At 40.5% G+C, this 20053-nt stretch overlaps 1 protein-coding gene across 1 annotated transcript in view; it reads left to right on the forward strand.

Moving 5' to 3' along the window:
• The first annotated feature begins 4815 nt into the window (after positions 1–4815).
• The window catches only part of ELOVL2 (ELOVL fatty acid elongase 2), a 62711-nt gene continuing 47473 nt past the window's right edge, over positions 4816–20053 (forward strand). Inside the window, exon 1 of the mRNA XM_060614808.2 lies at positions 4816–5077. Within this exon, the coding sequence (XP_060470791.1) occupies positions 5075–5077 (3 nt within the window). The 5' untranslated portion in view covers positions 4816–5074. The remainder of the gene's footprint in view (positions 5078–20053) is intronic.

Raw genomic sequence — 20053 nt, forward strand, 5'->3', positions numbered from 1 at the left:
AGGTCATATCTCACCATTTGTGAGTTTGAGCCCACATCCGGCTCTGTGCTGACAGCTCAGAGCCTGGAGCCTTCTTCGGATTCTGTGTCTCCCTCGCTCTCTGCCCCTCCCCCGCTCGTGTTCTGTCTCTCTCTGTCTCAGGAATAAACATTAAAAAAACAAAAACCGAAACACCCTTCCCAACTTCCTCCTTCTTCTCCATAAAAGTAACATTCCTCTCCTGTGATGGACTTACCTGTGATTTGGCTGTAGCTTGTGTGTCTGAAATTGCAATTGTCTGCTCTTCCCGAATAAATCCTTTTTTTGCTGGTAAAATAACTGTTTTGTTTTTAAGGTTAACGCAGGCCATGCAGTTTCTATCACGATCACTCAACTCTGCCATTTTAGTGGAAAAGTCACCATAGACAATATGTAAATGTATGGGGAAGGCTGTGTTCTAATAAAACTTTATTTACAAACAGAGGCAGTTGGTCAAATATGGCCCGTGGCTATAGTGTGCCGATCCCCGCTGTAGGACATTGTACTGAAGCACGGTACTCAGTAAATATGTCTAACTAAATCAACATAAAACTCTTCTTACCTGGATTGATCCAAGGTAACAAATACAAAAACCGTGGAGAAAGGCGTTATATTAAGTTAAAGGCACATTATAAGTGAGTATTTTTCTTAGGATAAAATACAGTGGTGCTAAGTGTCAAAGGAAGAATGCTTCAGATGAAACCACACAAAAATATTAGACTCATGGAAAACAAAGTTTTTCCCACTTCATAATTTTGATGAGAACTAGAAGGCTAGAGCTGGAGAGGCAGTAGTTACAATGAGGACATTGAACCAGGGGGCAGATCAGGCTTTAGGACTATGACCTATTACTTGTTGGTCTTCTCTAATTTCTCTGAGATAGACTTTCTTCATCTGCAAAATACATGTATATATATACACACATATACATATATGTATGTATACACACATACGTATATATACGCATATATATGCATATATGTATACATACACACACACACACACACACACACACACACATATATATATGGAGTCTGATCTCTATTCCTAGGTTTAAGATTCTTAGATTATGCTAATGATCATTTCCTATAGCGCTGTGTTCATGTCAGTGCCTAACGCATAATCAGGCTCCAATTCTGTTATTGTTGTGCCTTAGCTGATGCACACGCTCCATGTAGGCATGCCCTACAGCTAAAGAAACATAAGTATATTCCAGTTTTTGTGTAATCTATATAAGAGAGCAAAAATAAAAGGAAGAAAATCCTATAAAAGAATGTTGATGGCATATTAAAATATTTTTATTGGTAGATAAATGAAGGGACTCTCGTGTTTCCTCTGATTAGAATGTTAAGGTACCCTCCCAGTTTTGTGTTTATAGAGGTAGAACCACTTCCTTTTCTATTTAATGAGATATGGGTGGGGAAAAAAAAATACCCTCTTGCATATTACGATGTCTCCTTTGTTTTAGTGACAAGGAAAGCCATAAAATAGTATTTTAAGAAATAGATACGATATAGGGAACTTTTAAAAAATGTTTGTTTGTTTATTTATTTATTTATTTATTTAGAGCGTGAGTAGGGGAGGGGCAGGGAGAGAGTGAGAGAGAATCCCAAGCAGGCTCTCTGCTCAGTGCAAAACCCGTCGCAGGGCTCAAACCCATGAATGGTGAGATCATGACCTGAGCCAAAATCGAGAGTTGGATGCTTAACCAACTGAGCTACCCAGGTGCCCCAGACATAGGTAACTTTTTAGATCTCCTTCTGGTTCTAGCTACGTTTTTAGACAACAAATGTAAAATAACAGTTACCTGGCTAAATGGTAATGGGAAGCAGCAGATAAAGTGTTAGAGTTCCTTCTGTGTTAACCTGGCATGCTTTGCAAGGTACAGACAACATCCATGGCACAATTCCTGCCAGCAAACAGCAGAGCTTAGACACTGGCTATCACATGTCTTTTTCCCTTAGAGCTGTTAGAAAAACAGACTAAAGCTTTCCCGGAGCACCTGATGGACTTGTGTTCTCAAAATGTGGTCCATGGGTCACCTGCCTGCATCGGTATCATTCGTGATGCTTTTTAAAATTTGTATTCCTGGTCTTCACCGGAGACCCCGCATGGGTCCCAGGTCTCTGATGTTGATTAAAGCCTCAGGTGCAATTTACACACAATAATGTCTGAGAATCACTAGGTTAACAATTTCCATTCCAGACACCTGGATGGCTCAGATGATTAAGCGTCTGACTCTTGATTTCAGCTCAGGTCACGATCTCACGGTTTGGGAGATCGAGCCCCGCATCAGGGTCTGCACTGTCGGCAAAGAGCCTGCTCGGGATTCTCTCTTTCCCTCTTTCTCTCTCTCTCTCTCTCTCTCTCTCTCTCTCTGCTTCTCTCTTTCTCTTTCAAAAATAAATAAATAAGCTTAAAAAAAAAGAATTCCCATTCTACCACATCAGATTCATGGTACAGTGAAATACAGATCTGGTATTTTTACAGTTCAATACCCAAAGAATGTAGAAGCTATTTTTATGGCTTTAAAAATATAAAATAATACATGTAAAAAAAAAGCCTGAGAAATAAAAATACCAAAAACACTATCCCATACTACTGTTATCGGGGGCGGGAGGGAACTCTGAGTATTTGGTGAATATTTCAGTGAATTTCCTTCTAGTCCCTGGATATCATAATATGGATCATCACAAGATTCTGAAAACTAATGTTAGGGGCTGTGTTTGTTTGTTCATTATTGTATCTCCAGCTCATACCACAAAGCCTGGCATAAAAGGTACTCAAATATTTATTGAATGGGCTTACTTCTAGGCTTCCTATTCTGTTCCACTGATATATGTGTCTATTTTCTTTAAGTTATTTTCTTTTGAGAGAGAGAGAGGGAGAGAGAGAGAGAATCCCAAGCAGGCTTTGTACTATCAGTGCAAAGCCTGATGCAGGGACCTGATGCAGGGCTCGATCTCACCAGCTGCAAGATCATGACCTGAGCCTAAATCAAGAGTTGGACACTTAACCAAGTCACCCAGGGGCCCTTGTGTTTATTTTTGTGCAAGTACCATACCGTTTTGGTTACTACACCTCTGTTGTATATCTTGGAGTTTGGGATTGTAATACCTCATACTTTGTTCTTCTTTAAGATTGCTTTGGCTATTTGGGGGCTTTTGTGGTTCCACACAAATTTTGGCATTCTTTCTTTTAGTTCTGTGAAAAATGCTCTTGATAGCTTGGTGAGGATTGCATTCAATCTGTAGATTGCTTTGGATAATACAGACATTTTCACAATATTAATTCTTCCAATCCAGGAGCACGGATATCTTTCCATTGGCTTCTGTTGTTTTCAATTTCTTTCATCAGTTTTGTAGTTTTCAGGGTACAAGTCTTTTACCTTTCCAGGGTACAATATTCCTAAGCATTTTATTCTTTTTGGTGCAATTGTAAATGCAATTGTGTTGAATGAATTAAGAGAATGAATGAATCGAACCGGCATCAAATTGTATATTTGGTTTCAGCCCTACAGACATTTTTTTATAAAAACATTCCAGCATTAAAAGGAATATCACTTTCTGATTTTCACAGGTGTCAGATCAATAACAAAATCAATAATTCATACTTTTGCACCAGGCATTTTTCCGGTGCCTTTGCATATTAATTCAATCCCAACAACAATATATAATGTGCCATTTTTATCCTCCATTTTATAGATCAAGAAACTGAAGCACAGAGGTTAGGCAACTAAACCAGTATCACTCAGTATGAGGCAGGGCTGACTCCTGAGCCCACCAATGGTGAGATTTTAGAAGCCTTGGTTAATAAATACCTATCTGTTCCTGGTCTAAAGTTACCCACCTCTTATAAGCAAGTATGTACCTGATGTTTAACACTCCAATTACAGGAAACTCTAAATACTAGGTGATTATACGACAAGAGTTAGCTCTGACATCTTTGGTTATTCACTTTGCTGCTTTACAAAATTGCAAATACATCTGCAACACTTCAGGTATGGATGCTAGGCGTATTTGCAGGTACCTCTGTGCACATGCAGATACGGTGTTCCTGACTGTCAACAAACACATTCACCTTTGCTTGCATTTCAGTTTACCGCATCGGCCACATAAAAAAAAGCAAGCACACATTCTTAACGCTAAACCAGAGGAAAGGCCATGTAGCAATCACAAGTCTACCTTTCTCAGCATCGTTCACTCGGGCAACAAAAACTTTAAAAAATTAGAAGCTCAGGATCTAAGATGCCATACTTTCTATTCACAATTAAGGGTTAAACTAACCATCGGTGGCATTAGCTAAGAAGACCTTGGAATAAGACCCTCTGGAGACAGCATCGTGGGGGACAAGGAGGCTCCGGCTCAGACTGATCCACTCCGGACCTCATGCCAAACAGAACCCGACCAATAGACCTGGATCTAAAACACCCACATCCCGCAAACCTGCACGGGCTCGGGCCATTCTCCTTTAACGCGTGCCTGAAACCGCGGAGTCCAACTAAGAGGACCCGCAGCGCCCTGGCCGTCTACAGCCCCCCTGGTCCCCGCAGCCGCCGCAGCCGCCGGGGGGCGAGGGGGGGCAGCGGCCAGAGGCTGGCGGCGGGTCCGCGCCGAGTCTCTGCGAACGTTGGGCCATCCCACGAGGCGGGCGCCGGCTGGGCCTGCAAATCGCCGCCCGCCCGGCAGGGGGCGCCGCGGCGGCGAGGGCGGAGCCGGGCGCCCGGGAGGGGGCGCGCGAGGCCGCCCGGGTCTCCGTCTCGCTTGCCCCCGCCCCGCCCCCGCCGCCCTCCTCGCGCCGCGGCCCGCGAGGCCCCGGCGAGGGGAGGGGCGGGGAGCGGCGGGCGCCCGAAACGGCCCTGGAGCTCGGAGCGCCGCGCGGGAGCAGCGCGAGCCCGAGGGGGCGGGGAGGCGGGCGGGCGTGCGCGCGCCGGGCGTGGGTGTGGGCGTGGGTAAGTAGAGCGGGCGCGGCGGCAGCGCGGGGCAGAGGGACGCCGGCTACCCTGGACAGCGCATCGCCGCCCGCCGGGGTCGCCGCGCCGCAGCCGCCGCGGATCATGGTGAGTGGGCGCCGCGCGCCGCCGGCGCCCTTCTCCTTTCTCTCCTCGACCAACGCACTGGGCGGGAAGGGGCCGGGCGGGCGGCGGCGCGGGAGCTGCGGGTTCGACCGCTGGAACCCGTCGCGCCGGGCGGGCCTGGGGAGGGGGCGGTGAACGTTTGGGTTGGGGGCGCGCGGGCCGGGTCGAGGCCGCGGTCTCGGGATCTTTGTCCGGGGCCGCGGTCCCGCCCCGGCACCTCGAGGCGCCCGCTCGCGTCCAGCCCCCTTTTGCAAGCACGCGGCCGGCCGGGCGCCGGGGATGCCCGACGAAACCGCCCCCCGCTCCCGCGGCGGCCATTCCCGCTCGTCCCCCGGACCCTGCTTTCCCCCGGCCTTCGACCCCTGGAGTGGGGGACGGCCTTTCCCTCGCGCGGTGCCGACCCTGCCTCGGGAAATTCTGGGGTTTTGTCTCTAACGGTTGAATCCGTCCCTCCTCTCCTCCCTGCACCGTGCCTGCAATCCCGGGGGTGTGTCTGCGTGCTTGCCCCGGCCTCCCTGGGGTTGCATCGCGGAGTCGGGGAGGTTTCCTTTTGTAAACGGGGATGGGGTGGGGTGGGGTGGCTGGGGGTCCTGGTGTGTCCTTTCCGACAACTACTCTCGTTCCCGGTTTCCCAGGCCAGTACTTGACTCTGAATTCTTAACGCTTTCTGCTGGCCATTAAGCTCTGTTCCTGGACAGAGAGGGGTGCGTGTGTCCGTGTGTGTCCCCGTGCCTCCGTATCCCGTGAACTGCCTGAGAGTTTTGGCAGAAGAACCTGTTTCTGGGACTACAAAAAGAGAAAGTGATGTGGTTTCCATATGGTTTCTTCTCCACTACCGGGCATGTTAAAATATGCTAATCTCCTTTCTTTTCCCCACTCCTGCTGACACTGATCAGTCCTAGATTTTGCTCTCTCTATCCTCTCAGGCGCATACCATCTACTTCGTTATACGTGAAGCCTTCTCTGGCCACTCTCTAAAATTTCGGTCTTTCCTACCCCAGCCATCACAGTTCATATTACCCTTTTTGCTTCATTTTTTTTTTTTCTTTTCGTCATGTATTATTTAACACACTCTTTTGTTTACCTTGTTTACTGAACGTGTTCCCCACTAGAATGTGTCAGCGCAGAGATTTTTGTCCTTTTGTTCACTGCTGTATTTCTAGTACCTAAACGGTGCCTGGCACATAGTGTGTGTTCGGTACATCGAAGAGGGAATTAACCCAATAAAACAGTATGCTAATGGTGATGTACAAAAGGGAAGCGGCAAGGCAGTTACAAGGATTATCCAGTTGACGCTTGTAATGATGAGAATCTCAAGGGAAGTTTGAGAGGAGGGGTACTCTTGGAAAGGAGGGACTCAGCGTGGTGACCCTCAATGATGAAAATATAGCTGGCCGTCTCAATACCTGGGTCTATCACTTCATGCTCTTAACACCTTTGCACTGGGAAGGACAAAGCATTTTTAGTGCTAGCAGGCTCTCTCCTTGGGGGCCTGAGCCTTTGTTACAAATTATTATGAATTGTAATGAGTAAGGACCCAAGTCCAAGGATATCGCCTTAATTGGATGGAAGAGTCATGGGAATTAATCTAAAAGAACCGAAATAAAGGGCTAGCTGTTACAAACACTACCCTATACTACTGTGATACTACCTTTATAGGAAAGTGTTTTTCAGAAACTTTGGGTTTTCAGAGGAGATCTTTTTATATATATGTCCACATACAAGTCCTCACACTTCAAAAAAAAAAAAAAATGATGGTGTGAGTGGGAAGGTTTCGGGGGGGGGGGGGGTTAAATTCAAAAATAAACGTAGGTCCGTTCAGAAGGATACTGTTTTGGATCTAAGTCCAACATGAACAGCCTATCACGAGGTCTGCTAATTAATCTTATTCCAAAGCAAATATTTTTCCTTCAAATTCCTTTTGTTTTCCCATTTCTATAATGTAAATGGATAGCAATCCTTTGTTTTAAGCCTGGATACATGTGTTTTTACAATCTGAGCCAAACTGCGTAGTAAAATTTACATGGGCAAGTTCCTGAAAATGATGTGATTATTATAGCCATCACTGTTCAAGTTTAGCGGTTCTATAATTGCTGTCTTGGCCAGATAGGTAGTAAAAAGTAAAGATGTAAAGGAAGGAATAAGTCTGTCTTTGAAATTAAATCCAACCACCAAACATACATGAAAGACCCCTCATTCTTTTGATCCCAATTTATATTTCTAGGAGATTTTATGCAATGATTCCAGTCAAAAAATCAAGCCGTTTTTTTTTTTTTCTTTCTATTCCTCAAAGGATAGCATTTTCAAGGCATAGAAATTATCCTGTTGGGTAAGCTAAATTTTTGTTCCTTCAACAAACGGTTGAAATTTAATATCCAGCTCCCTTAAAAAAACATTTTTTTTTTTTTAATTGTATAACTCATCCCTTCAAAACATTGTAATCACCGTTGGGGAGGGTCAGATACTCCACAGGGTGTTTAAAATATAAGTGGCTCCATATCCTATATTTAGTTATATTCAGAAAACAGGGCCCTTCTGTTGAGGGTCGTGCCCAGGATCATCTCCCTTGGACAATGTACCATCTAACTTGAAAGTTTTGGATTTTTAGGAGTAGATGTTGATAAGAGGCAAGAGTTTGCACCAGTAATCTCTTATTGCAGCTAAACAGGGTGAAAATATGCCAACATGAGTAGCTCAGCAAAATTCTGAAGTTAAAAATTTTTACACATTTGTATTTTTCCTTTATCCAATTGGGACATCACTGGTATGTCGCTGACTCCTGACAATGGACCATTCTAATAAATTGTTAGTTTCAACATGACCATTTAAAATCTAACAATTTAAGAGTTGCAAAGTATAAATTGTTCTGGAATTCGTGTGGCAATTTAGACCTTGAGATCTGGGGTCAGTCAAGGATTTGAACTCCCAACACCAAGATTTCACTGTGTGACCTTAGGCAGATTAGCTTCTTCAGAACTTAGTGTTTTTTTCTTTTGTTTTGTTTTGTTTTTTTTGTAAAAAAAAAAAAAAAAGAAGAAGAATGGTATCATTTCATAAGGTTGTTGGGAGGAACAAATGAGATAACACATTAAATGTGGCTAGTGTAGTTCTTCGAGTGTTCAGAAAATATTATCTTTTATAATGACATGCGTTCTTTCTCCCCTATCTGACTGTTTCTGGTTGAAAGACCTCAGAATGATGTCTGTGATTCACCTCAGCATTCTTGTCCCTTTACGTGATTCTGAAACGTATCTAGTATTGCTCTATATCAGCACTGTCCAGTAGAAATATGCAAACTGCATATGCAATTTTAAATTTTCTCGTAGTCACACTAAAAAAGTAAAACTGTGAAATTAATTTTAGTAATATATTTTATTTATGGGGTGCCTGGATGTCTCAGTTGGTTAAGCGTCTTACTTCAGCTCAAGTCATAATCTCACGGTTCATGAGTTTGAGCCCTGCATCAGAGACTCTGCTGTCAGCACAGAGCCTGCTTTGGACCCTCTGTCTGTCTGTCTCTCTCTCTCTCTGCCCCTTCCCCACTGGTTCTCTCTCTCTCAGAATAAATGAGTAAACTTAAAAAATATATATTTTGTTAACCTAATTCATGCAAATATTATTTCAACATGTAATCATGTAAAAAAAATTTGGATACTTTACATTCTTTTTTTTTTTCCCCACATGGAATCTTCAAAATCTGGTTGTGTGTTTTATGCCGACAGCACGTTCAGTTCAGGCTAGCCACAATTTCAAGTGCTGGTTTGCCACATGTGGTTAGAAGCTACTGTGCAGACAAAACAGCCCCAAATGATACTCATCTTCCAAATTTCCCTCTTAACCTGCCGGACCCTCCCCGCTCCTGAGAATCGCACTGCCACCTTAAACCTCGTGTTACTAAAAGTCAGCTACTCGCCTTTCACCCTGTCCTCTCTGTTCCCTTCGGCTGTTAGTAATTCCACCAGCTCTCAAGTCTACTGTGTCTGAAATCTGATTCTCACTCTCCTTCTTGTATGGTTTCGTGTAGAATCTCACATTTTTACTTGAAAATATCTTTATGTCTCCTCTCTTCTCCAACCCCCTATCCACTAGTCTTGCCTTTTTTTTTTTTTTTAACAGGTTTCCTCCTTTGTGGTCCCTTAGTTTTTAACCTTTTTCCTTGAGATCCATTATTTCAAGGCCAGAGGCCTCATTTTCAGTTAGTAGCTTAAAGGTAGGGGGGGCTCTAGGGACTCCCGGGTGGCTCAGTCGGTTAAGCATCCGACTTTGGCTCAGGTCATGATCTCGCGGTCCGTGGGTTTGAGCCCCGTGTCGGGCTCTGTGCTGACAGCTTGGAGCCTGCTTTGGATTCTATGTCTCCGTCTCTCTCTGCCCCTCCCCCACTCATGCTCTCTCTCCCCATCTCTCAAAAATGAATAAACATTAAAATAAAATAAAAGGTGGGGGGCTCTAGCCCTAATATATTTCCAAGGCTTCCCTCTTGCCTTCCTGTGCTGTGCTCCCATTCCTTGTGCCTCCTTCCTGCCTCTGGAGAGAGGTAAGTTCTCTACTGCCCAGGACCGCCCAGGCGCTGGGCTTCACATTCTTCCATTCTCTTATTCCTGGGTTTCTCACCATTATCAAATATCCAAAGATACATAATTCCTTTACCTGAAAATCTGTTATTGAAATGACCCACCTATGGAAAGATGCACAGATAAAGGAAGGAGAAAAATCAACCATGGGAAGGGACAGTGAAATTATTCTTTGAGCTTTAGCTACCTTTCAAGAAATATCAGTGGACCCAATGAATGATAATAATAACAACAACCACAGCAGTGGTGACACCTTACATTTATTCAGGGCTTTGCAGGAAACAGAACACTTTCCTCTAGCCTGGTGAACAAAGGTACGAGACAGAAGAAGAGCACTGGACCGAGAGTCAAGAAACCTGGTTTCTTTCTAGTCCTGGCTTTGTTATTGACTAGCTCTGTTCCCTTAATCGCACCACTCTGAGACACTGTTTACTCACCTGCAAAATGGGGTATTTTTTTCACGAGATCGTTTTGGCAGAATCAGTGGAGCCTCTACACTGGCTCTTCCCGCTGGCTGGCTGGCTGCATCTTTCTGCCAGAGAGCTGTGTGGCTGTCTTCTGAATACCTTCTTCTTCTTCTTTTTTTTTTTATATAATTTTTTTTTCTTAACTGTTGAGAGAAAACAGATCTTAGGATCAAAATAGTCTTGGGAAACAGAGAAGTTTTCTCTCTCGCTCTGTTTTTTTTTTTTTTTTTTTTGAAGTATAGCTGATACACAAGGCTATATTAATTTCAGGTGTACGACGTAGTGATTCGACAAACCTGTACGTTATGCTGTGCTCACCATAAGCATAGCTACCGTCTGTCATCATGCAACAGTAGCACACTCTCATTGACCATATATATTCAGCATGCTGTACCTTTCATCCCTGTGACTTATTTATCCCATAATTGGAGGCCTATGTCTCCCACTCGCTTTTACCCATTTTGCCCATCCCCTACGCCCCATCCCTCTGGCTATCGCCAGTTCTCTGCATTTATGGGTCAGTTTCTGCTTTTCTTTGTTCATTTGCTTTGTGTTTTTTTTTTTCACATACACATGAAATCATGTGGTATTTGTATTTCTCTGTCACACTTATTTCACTTAGCGTAACATTCTAGGTCCTACAATGTTGTCACAAATGACAAAATCTCGTTTTGTTTTTTTTTTTATGACTGAGTAATATTCTGTTGTGTATTTATACACATTATCTTCTTTATCTGCATATCTACTGCTGGACACTTGAGTTGCTCCCATATTTTGACTATTATAAATAATGTTGTAGTTAAAAAAAAAAAGGCGCATATATCTTTTTGAATTAGTGTTTTCGTTTCCTTTGGGTATGTACCCAGTAGTGAAGTTAGTGGATCATATGGTAGTTCTATTTTTTATTGTTTGAGGAACCTCCATACTGTTTTCCACAGTGGCCACACCAGCTGGCATTCCCAACAGCAGTGCAAGAGGGTTCCTTTTCCTCCACTTGCTTTCCAACACTTGTTATTTCTTGTCTCTTTGATCCTAGCCATTCTGGCAGGCGTAAGATGATAGCTCATTGTGGTCTTGATTTGATTAGTGATGTTGAGCATATTTTCATGTGTCCTGGCCAGCTGTCTGTCTTCTTTGGAAAAATTTCTTTTCAGGTAGGTCCTCTGCCCATTTTCTAATTGGATTATTGGGGGGGGGGGGGTTCTTGGTGTTGAATTTTATGTTATTTATGTATCATTTGCAAATGTCTTCTATTCAGCAGGTTGCCTTTTTGTTGTGTTGATAGTTTCCTTCACTGTGCAGAAGCTTTTTATTTATATAGTGTTTTTTTTTGCCTTTGTTTCCCTTGCCTGAGGAGACAGATCTAGAACAATATTATTAAGGCCGATGTCAAAGAAATTACTGCCTATATTTTCTTTTAGGAATTTTATGGTTTGGGGTCTCCCATTCAGGTCTTTAATCCATTTTGAGTTTCTTTTTGTGTATGGTGTGAGAAAGTGGTCCGGCCTCATTCTTTTGCATGGAGCTGTTCAGTTTTCCTAGCACCATTAATTGAAAAGATGGTCTTTCCCCACTGTATATTCTTGCCTCTTTTGTCATAGGCTAATTAACCAACATAAGCATGAATTCATTTCTGGGGTTTCTGCTCTGTTCCATTGGTCTGTGTCTGTTTTTGTTCCAGTACCATACTCTTTTGATTCCTGTAGCTTTGTAGTATATTTTGAAATTGGATTGTGATACCTCCAGCTTTGTTCTTTCTCAAGATTCCTTTGGCTATTGAAGGTCTTCTGTGGTTCCATAGCAACTTTAGGATTATTTGTTCTGAGATGTGTGAAAATGCTGTTGTATTTCATTTTCAATGTTGGTTGCATTGAATCTGTAGATTACTTTGGGTAATATAGACATTTTCACAATATTATTCCTCCAGTCCATGAGAATGGTATATCTTTTCATTTGTTTGTGGTGTCTTCAATTTCTTTTATCAGTGTTTTATACTTTACAGAGCATAGGTCTTTCACTTCCTTGGTAAAGTTTATTCCTAAGTATTCTTTTTGGTGCAGTTACAAATGGAATTGTTTTCACAGTTTCTCTTTCTGCTTTGTTATTAGGATATAGAAACGCAACAGACTTCTGCATGTTAATTTTATGTCTTACAATCTTACAGAATTCACTTATTCTAATTGTGTTGTGGTGAAGTCTTCAGGGTTATCTATAGATAGTATCCTGTCATCTACAACTAGTTTTCCTTCGTCCTTACCAATTTGGATACCATTTATTTTGGTTCGTTGTGTGATTGCTGTGGCTGTGACTTCCAGTATTATGTTGAAGAAAAGTGGTGAGAGTGGACATTCTTGTCTTAATCCTGATCTTAGAGGAAAAGCTTTCTGTTCTTCCACCAATGAGTATGATATTAGCTCTGGTTTGTCATATATGGCCTTTATGATGTTAAGGTATATTCCCTCTAAGCACACTTTGTCGAACATTTTTATCACAACTGGATGTTAAATTTTGTCAGATGCTTTTTTGCATCTATCAACATGATCATATGATTATTATCCTTAGTTTTGTTAATGTGGTATATCCTGTTGACTGATTTGCAGACGTTGACCATCCTTGCTCCCTGTAATAAATCCCACTTGATCATGGTGATCCTTTTAACGTGATGTTGGAATTGGTTTGCTAATATTTTATTGGGGATTTTTGCATCTATGTTCATTAGGTATATTGGCCTATAGTTTTCTCTTTCTTTTTTTCTTTTTTCTTTTTCTTTTCTTTTTTTTTTTTTTTTGGTAGTGTGTGGTTTTGGTATCACAGTAATGCTGACCTCATAGAATGTATTTGGAAGCTTCCTTCCTCTTCTGTTTTTGGAATAGTTTGAGAATTGATGATAACTCTTCTTTAAATGTATGGTAGAATTCACTTGTGAATCCCTCTGGTCCTAGACTTTTGTTTACTGGAAGTTTTTTGATTACTGATTGAATTTTGTTACTAGTAATTGGTCTGTTCAGATTTTCCATTTCTCCCTGACTCACTTTTGGAAGATTGTACATTTCTAAGAATTTACCCATATCTTCTAGGTTGTCCAGTTTGTTGGCGTATAATTTTTCATAGTAATCTTTCATAATCTTCTGCATTTCTGTGGTGTTGGCTGTTACATCTCTTTCATTTCTGATGTTATTTATTTGGGTCCTCTCTTTGTTTCTTGATGAGTTTGGCTAAAGGTTTATAAATTTTGTTTATCTTTCTAAAGACCCAATTTTTGGTTTCATTGATCTTTTCTTTCCCCCTCTTCTGCCACCCCTCTTGTTATATTGATCCCTTTATCATTATGTAATGCCAGTCTTTGTTTGTTACCATCTCTGTTTTAAAGTCTGTTTTGTCTGATATAAGTATTGCTAGTTTGGCTTTTTTTTCCTTCCTTTGCATGAAATATCTTTTCCTATCCCTTCACTTTCAATCTGTATGTGTCTTTAGATCTGAAGTGGGCAGCATATATGAATCATTTTTTTTTCAATCATCCCACATCTTTTTTTTTTTAATGTTTATTTTTGCTAGAGAGAGAGAGAGAGAGAGAGCAAGCGAGCGGGGAGAGGCAGAGAGAGAGGGAGACACAGAATCCAAAGGAGGTTCCAGACTCTGAGCTGTCAGCACAGAGCCTGACGCAGGGCTCGAACTCATGGACTGTGAGATCATGACCTGAGCCAAAATAGGACACATAACTGACTGAGCCACCCAGCCCCCGCCCCCCCACCATCCTACATCTTTTGATTAGAGCATTTAGACCATTTACATTTAAAATAATTATTGATGGGGCGCTTGGGTGGCTCAGTCGGTGAAGGGTCCGACTTCAGCTCGGGTCATGATCTCGAGGTCTGGGGGTTTGGGCGTTGCATTGGGCCCCGTGCTGACGGCTCAGAGCCTAGAGCCTGCTTCAGATTCTGTCTCCCTCTCTCTGCTCCTCTCCTGCTCGCACTCTGTCTCTCTCACTCTCTCTCAAAAATAAGTAAACATTAAAAAAATAAATAAAAATAAAGTAATTATTGATAGATATATACTTCCTCCCATTTGTTAATTGTTATCTGGGATTTTTTTTCTTTTATAGTTCTCTGTTCTTTTCTTTCTTTCTTTTTTTTTTTTTTTTCCTGCTCTCTTTCCTTGTGCTTGAGGACTTTCTTTAGTGTTATGTTTGGTTCTCTTTCTCTCTTTTTTTAAACGCATTTATTATAGGTTTTTGGTTTGTGCTTTCCATGAGGTTCATAATAACATTTTAAATATATGGCAGTCTATATTAAGTTGATGGTCACTTAAATTCACACACATTATAAGGAAACTATTTTTACTACTGCATCACGTTTTACGTATTTGTTGTCATATTTTACATCTTTCTATTTTACGAGTTCCCTTAACTAATTTTTAATATATAATTGACTTTGCTGCTTTTGTTCTGTTATATGCATAGTAGCTCTATAAGTGATTGTTTATTTTCTTTACTGTGTGTTTGCCTTTCCTTATGAAATTTTGTCTTTTCATAATTTTCTAATTTTGAAAAGTTCCTAATTTTCTTAATTATGACTGTTTCTTCTTCACTTAATGAAGTCCCTGTAACATTTCCTGTAAGGCCAGTTTAGCGGCGATGACTCCTTTAACTTTTGTTTGTTTGGGAAACTGTCTGTCATTCCTTCTATTCTGGATGATAATCTTGGTGCTGGGTAGAGCATCAAGCATTTTCCTTTTAAGCACCTTAAATATATCATTCCACTCCCTTCTGGCCTGCAAAGCTTCTGCTGAAAAATCAGCTGACAGCCTCCTGAGATTTACCATGAACATATGTAATTAGTTTCTCCTTTCTTGCTGCTTTCAAAATTCTCTCTTTGTAATCTTTAACATTTTAGTTATTATGTACCATGGTGTGGGCCTCCTTTGTTCATCTTCTTTGAAACTTTTTGTGCTTCTTGAACCTAGAAGTCTGTTTCTTTCACTAGGTTAGTGACGTGTTCAGCTATTACTGCTTTAAATATGATTTCTGCCACTTTCTCTCTTTTCCTTCTGGGACACATATAATGAAAATGTTCCTTTCCTTGGTGTTGTCCAAGAAATCCTTTAACCTATCCTCCTTTTATTATTCTTTTTGATTTTTGCTGTTCAGCTTGGGTGCTTTCTTTCCGTTACCCTGTCTTCCAGATTGCTGATCTGTTCTTCTGCATCCTCTAATCTATTGTTGATTCCCTTTAGTGTATTTTTCGTTTCAGTTATTGCTTAATAACCTTCTTAATTAGACCTACCCTAACCACTCTATTTAAAACTAAAACCTGCCCTGCCATATTCACACCTGCCTGATCCCCTTACACTGCTGTATTTTTTCATAGTACTTACAATCTAATGACTACTCATTTATATAGCACTTTGTACATCTTACTAGTTTACTTATTATGTGAAATGATTTTTGTCCCTTCATGTCCCGCTTTGTTTACAAGCTTCATGAAGGCAGATTTTTGTTTGCCTTGCTCAGTAAAGCATCTCAAGCATCTAGGCTAATGCCTGACCTATAGTAAATGCTAAACAGTTGTTTGCTGATAAAGTGAAGGCCGGTTGTGCTGGTTCCCAGTGCAGTGCTCTTTTCTCATCAGTCTGCTTTGCAAACATACCCACAGTACAGTTCTTTTAAAGACTAGTATCTCTTAATGCATTCACAATGTTTTATCACATTTTAGCTTAGGCATGTTTCAGTAATGTAGCTGTTTTATCCATGCACATATGTTTGTGTAACCTTTCAGTGAATAATGCATCTGTATTCCTACAACTATATTTATACTTCACAATCATTGTATTTGTGGAAGGGGTCAGGTTATGTCCTTTTTAAGTAATGAAATGTATAATTTTATTATAAATACTTATTGAAATTAAAATGTGTATCCATTTCTATAGTTACATTTGCTTGTTATAATTTGTCGATGAGGCTAGATTATGTTGTTATCTTTACATAATGAAATCTAGAACAGTGTTAAATTCTTACCGAAATTTTAAAAAAATGAATATCCTAATAGTAGTATAAACAAACCTATGATTTGTGAATTTACTGAGTAATTATTTTGGTTTTTACATATATGTTGTCTTTTCTGGCTTTAGTCACTTAAATACGCTATAAACATGGTAATATTGTTTTACATTTATTAATCAGTTAATGTGTGTACAACTGCATTAAAAAACATGTATCTTTTTTGAAGTCTTATAAACAACTTTTGAGAGAGGCAAGTCTTGTATCAGTAGACCTACTTTATAGGTGAGGAAATTGAGTTTCAAAAAAAGATAAGTGATTTATTCAGTAGACCTACTTTATAGGTGAGGAAATTGAGTTTCAAAAAAAGATAAGTGATTTATTCAAAGTCACATACTAGAGGTAGCAAAACCAGGTATAAACCTTCTGATTCCAAAAATATAACCTATTGTATTCCATATAGATTTATCCATGAGCCAGTGTAAATGTACTTTTCTCATATAAATCTGATGAAAGCAATAGTACTTTTTACCATTATCGTAGGTGACAATAGGAAAATCAGAATGACTTCCCCATGTAGTTTCTTCCCCATTAATTATAAGAATAGATGGATGGATAGATAGGTAAATATATGTTTGTATTTATGTACATAATATTTGTATTTACATATTACATAGATCCTAGGTATGTACTTACATATATACACACATATATACACAAATATGTAAAACCTAAAGATCGATTTCAAATATGTGGAAAGTGGAGCCAGCAAGGGAAAGTGTTTTTGTAAATGGAAGTGATTATGGACAACGTATGTACATATACATACTCTACAAGTGTAATCTTTTGGTATAATAAATAGGACACTCATAGTAGACAAGTAATAAATATTCAACTAAATAAAGTGGTTGCTGTTTTTAAATAGAATGACTTCAGTATTAAGACATTGATCAGAGAGACGAGTGGTAGCTTTGCACATAAGTTTTGTTTCATAATGACAGTTTATCATTTGAGTTGACTTGCAATACTTAAAGACTTAAGTTATTGATTTTTCCATATTGCTGAGCAGAATTTGGTTAATAGAATCTTTGAGTTTAACAGCTTTTAAGGCCACTTGGGGACCCTGAGTCTTTTAGTAGGGTTCAAGGTTTATTGACTGTTAAGTTACACTGAAGTTAGATAGAGTTAGTTAGAGTCAGATTAAAAATTAACTCAAAGCTTTAAAGAAAACAGAAGTTGTCCATAATGCAAAAATAAAATTAGGTCATTTTCATTTTTCCGGAAAAAGTTCTGATCAGCTTATTTTCTTTGCCTATGAGAGGTCTGTGCAGTATTCCCCAAGACATGGCAGGACAAAGAAGGAGCCTATACTTTGACCTTTTCTGCTCTCATTCCAGGGGCTTTCCTTAAATTGTTACAGGGAAGATTCATTCTCTTGGAGCCAGCAGCTTCCTTGATTTGGGGAATTGCGTATTTTGTGACCGTTTTAATGTCAGGAGTGCAGTTATGCTTAAGGAGGGTGCGCTGGGCTGTCAGAAAATACTCGGTTCCACTTCTAGGACATCCCAGTCAAGATTGTCCTTAGAGGCCAGTTCACATCCCTTTCTCCATGGGCTAGGGAATTGTTACCTCTTTGAATGTTTCAGGGTAAGCATTCCCGCCTTCCCCTTGGTCTTTTCTGTACTCAGACTCCTAAAAAGAAATGGCATGAGCTGCAACTTTTTTTGAGATTTAACTGCCTGAAGTCTGTTTCAAGCTCACCAGTGCAAAGCAGCCATACTAGTTAAAAAAGAATAAAAAGAGTCTCAGCCTACATCAGGGCTAACTTCTTTATTGAGCCAAGAATGTGATCAGGACCAGGAGGTGGTTGGTAATTGAGGAGCCAAAATCATCGGGATTGATAAGGCTGAAGCCAAGGTTTTGTCTGTGACACCAGAGAACTCAGATGAGTCAATTCAGTGAGAGGAGAAAAAATTAAACCAGTTGTCTGGGAAGTGACATGGGTAGATGGGGGCCAGAACTTGGGAATTTAGACAGGTGTTTAAATGCACATTTCCATACTGGATGAAGCCATACCCACTGAATTAGAATCTCTGAGCGAGGGGCTTTGGAATCTGCATTCCAGGAATCAAGTCCACGTAAATCTGGAATCTGGTATTCTAGGGGATCAGAGGAATGGACTAACAAACATATTTAGCATATGTTTCATGAAGGGATTGGGATCGACACTGGATCTTGACTAGGTTAGATTTTGATATATAAGAAAAAGGGTGAATGTAGAATCAAGCAGAACATTCCATTTAGGGGAGATGAGTGGGTAAGGATCCACAGAGCAATAACAGAAATATTTGAGAAATACTCTACTGTGAGCAATTTACAGACAGGGCCTTATATCCTTGCAGAGCCTAGCTTACATTAGATGCTCAATAAATGTCTTTTGAATCGTGAAGGCTGTGGACCAACAGAATTATGACATGGGTCAAGTCAGATTTTTGAGGAGTCTTGAATCTAAGAAGTTCCTTCTAGATTTTGTAAATGAAGTTTTTGGAGTGGAGAGTCAAATGATGAAAGTGTCATTTAGGCAGATTAACCTGATTTCCATAATACCTGGGCTGGGAGAGCCTGGATAAGGAGGTCATAAAGGGGTCGAACTAATATGTCAGTATTCCCTTGTTTTCACGTTGTCAACATTTGAAAAACTTCAAATTTTTGTGAATTGAACACTCGTGGGTTCAATTCTCTACTCCAATTACGTCATCTATAAAATGTGTATAATGACACATGGTGGAGATTGGGTCACATGAGATAACCTACATACAAAGTTCCTCATAATATGCAAGCTAAGCTAGCTGATAGTGAATACTCAAAACTGGGGCTGTTACCCACAGAAACTTAATCAGATTCATCTTTACAATCCTAACTTTTTTTTTCTCTGCGCCTGGAATAGAGATTTTGTTGTTGTTATTGTTAAACTAGATTACATTTACGTACATTTTTAAAATCTTCATATTCCTGTGACAGTGAATTTTAGTTTAACATTCAGGACTTTTTCTGGAGAGAATGAAAGAGTAATAAAAATTTCATTCTCTGATATTTAGTTCCTTTTCCGGCTGCATGGGGTCTGTTAATTAGCGGAAAATGAAAAACCAAGCTCCTTGCTAGCTTCAAACCCGTTTTTCCTGCTGAATAGTTCTTACCTATAGATGCACTCGTGTTATGGAACGGAATGTAGTTTGAAAATTGTTGCATGGATTTGAATCATAACTTGAGAAAATCCTGGGAGCTGCACATAATCAGATTAAACCTTGGCTGTTTGCCCAGCTGCCTACATCGAATTGCCTATGCCTTGAGCTTCTTAATGGTGCTAAATCTAATGCCTTAATCCTTAAAAATTTACCCTGTAAGAAAACATATCTTCTGCTCTCTGCCTTTCCCACTGGATTGTCATTATTTCAGTTACTAAAACCTTATGTAGAGTGGATAATAATCTAAATCCATACAAATTGGATTTGTAGACTGTATTGGAAATAACGAGGAAAGAGAATGGATGTTTGTTTCCCTACTTTTTTCTTCCCACCTTTCCCCTGTCAGTTTAGAAGTAGTGAAAATTGATTATAAACTTAAGTGTATGGGTAAAAACGACATAAGTGGACAATATAGGACTTTTTGCCCGATCTAGGAGGAGACAGTGTCAGAAGAGACTAAGATGAGGTGGGTGGGAAAAGTGGAAGAGCCATCAGACATGTTGAGGGCCGCGAATAGGCCAGCCTGGCTGGTGTGAAGTTGTTGCATCGAGGACTGGTCCCAGCAAGGCTGGAGGACTGCTTTGGACCAAACACAATGAAGTCTCTGGGTTTCTGGTCAAAGTCCCTGATGCCCTCCAACATAAAATTCTTTCCTATCTGGGGGACTTCTAGTGTCTTGC

Source organism: Panthera onca, chromosome B2 (genome assembly GCF_046562875.1).
Source record: "Panthera onca isolate mPanOnc1 chromosome B2, mPanOnc1 haplotype 2, whole genome shotgun sequence".
Taxonomy (NCBI): Eukaryota; Metazoa; Chordata; class Mammalia; order Carnivora; family Felidae; genus Panthera; species Panthera onca.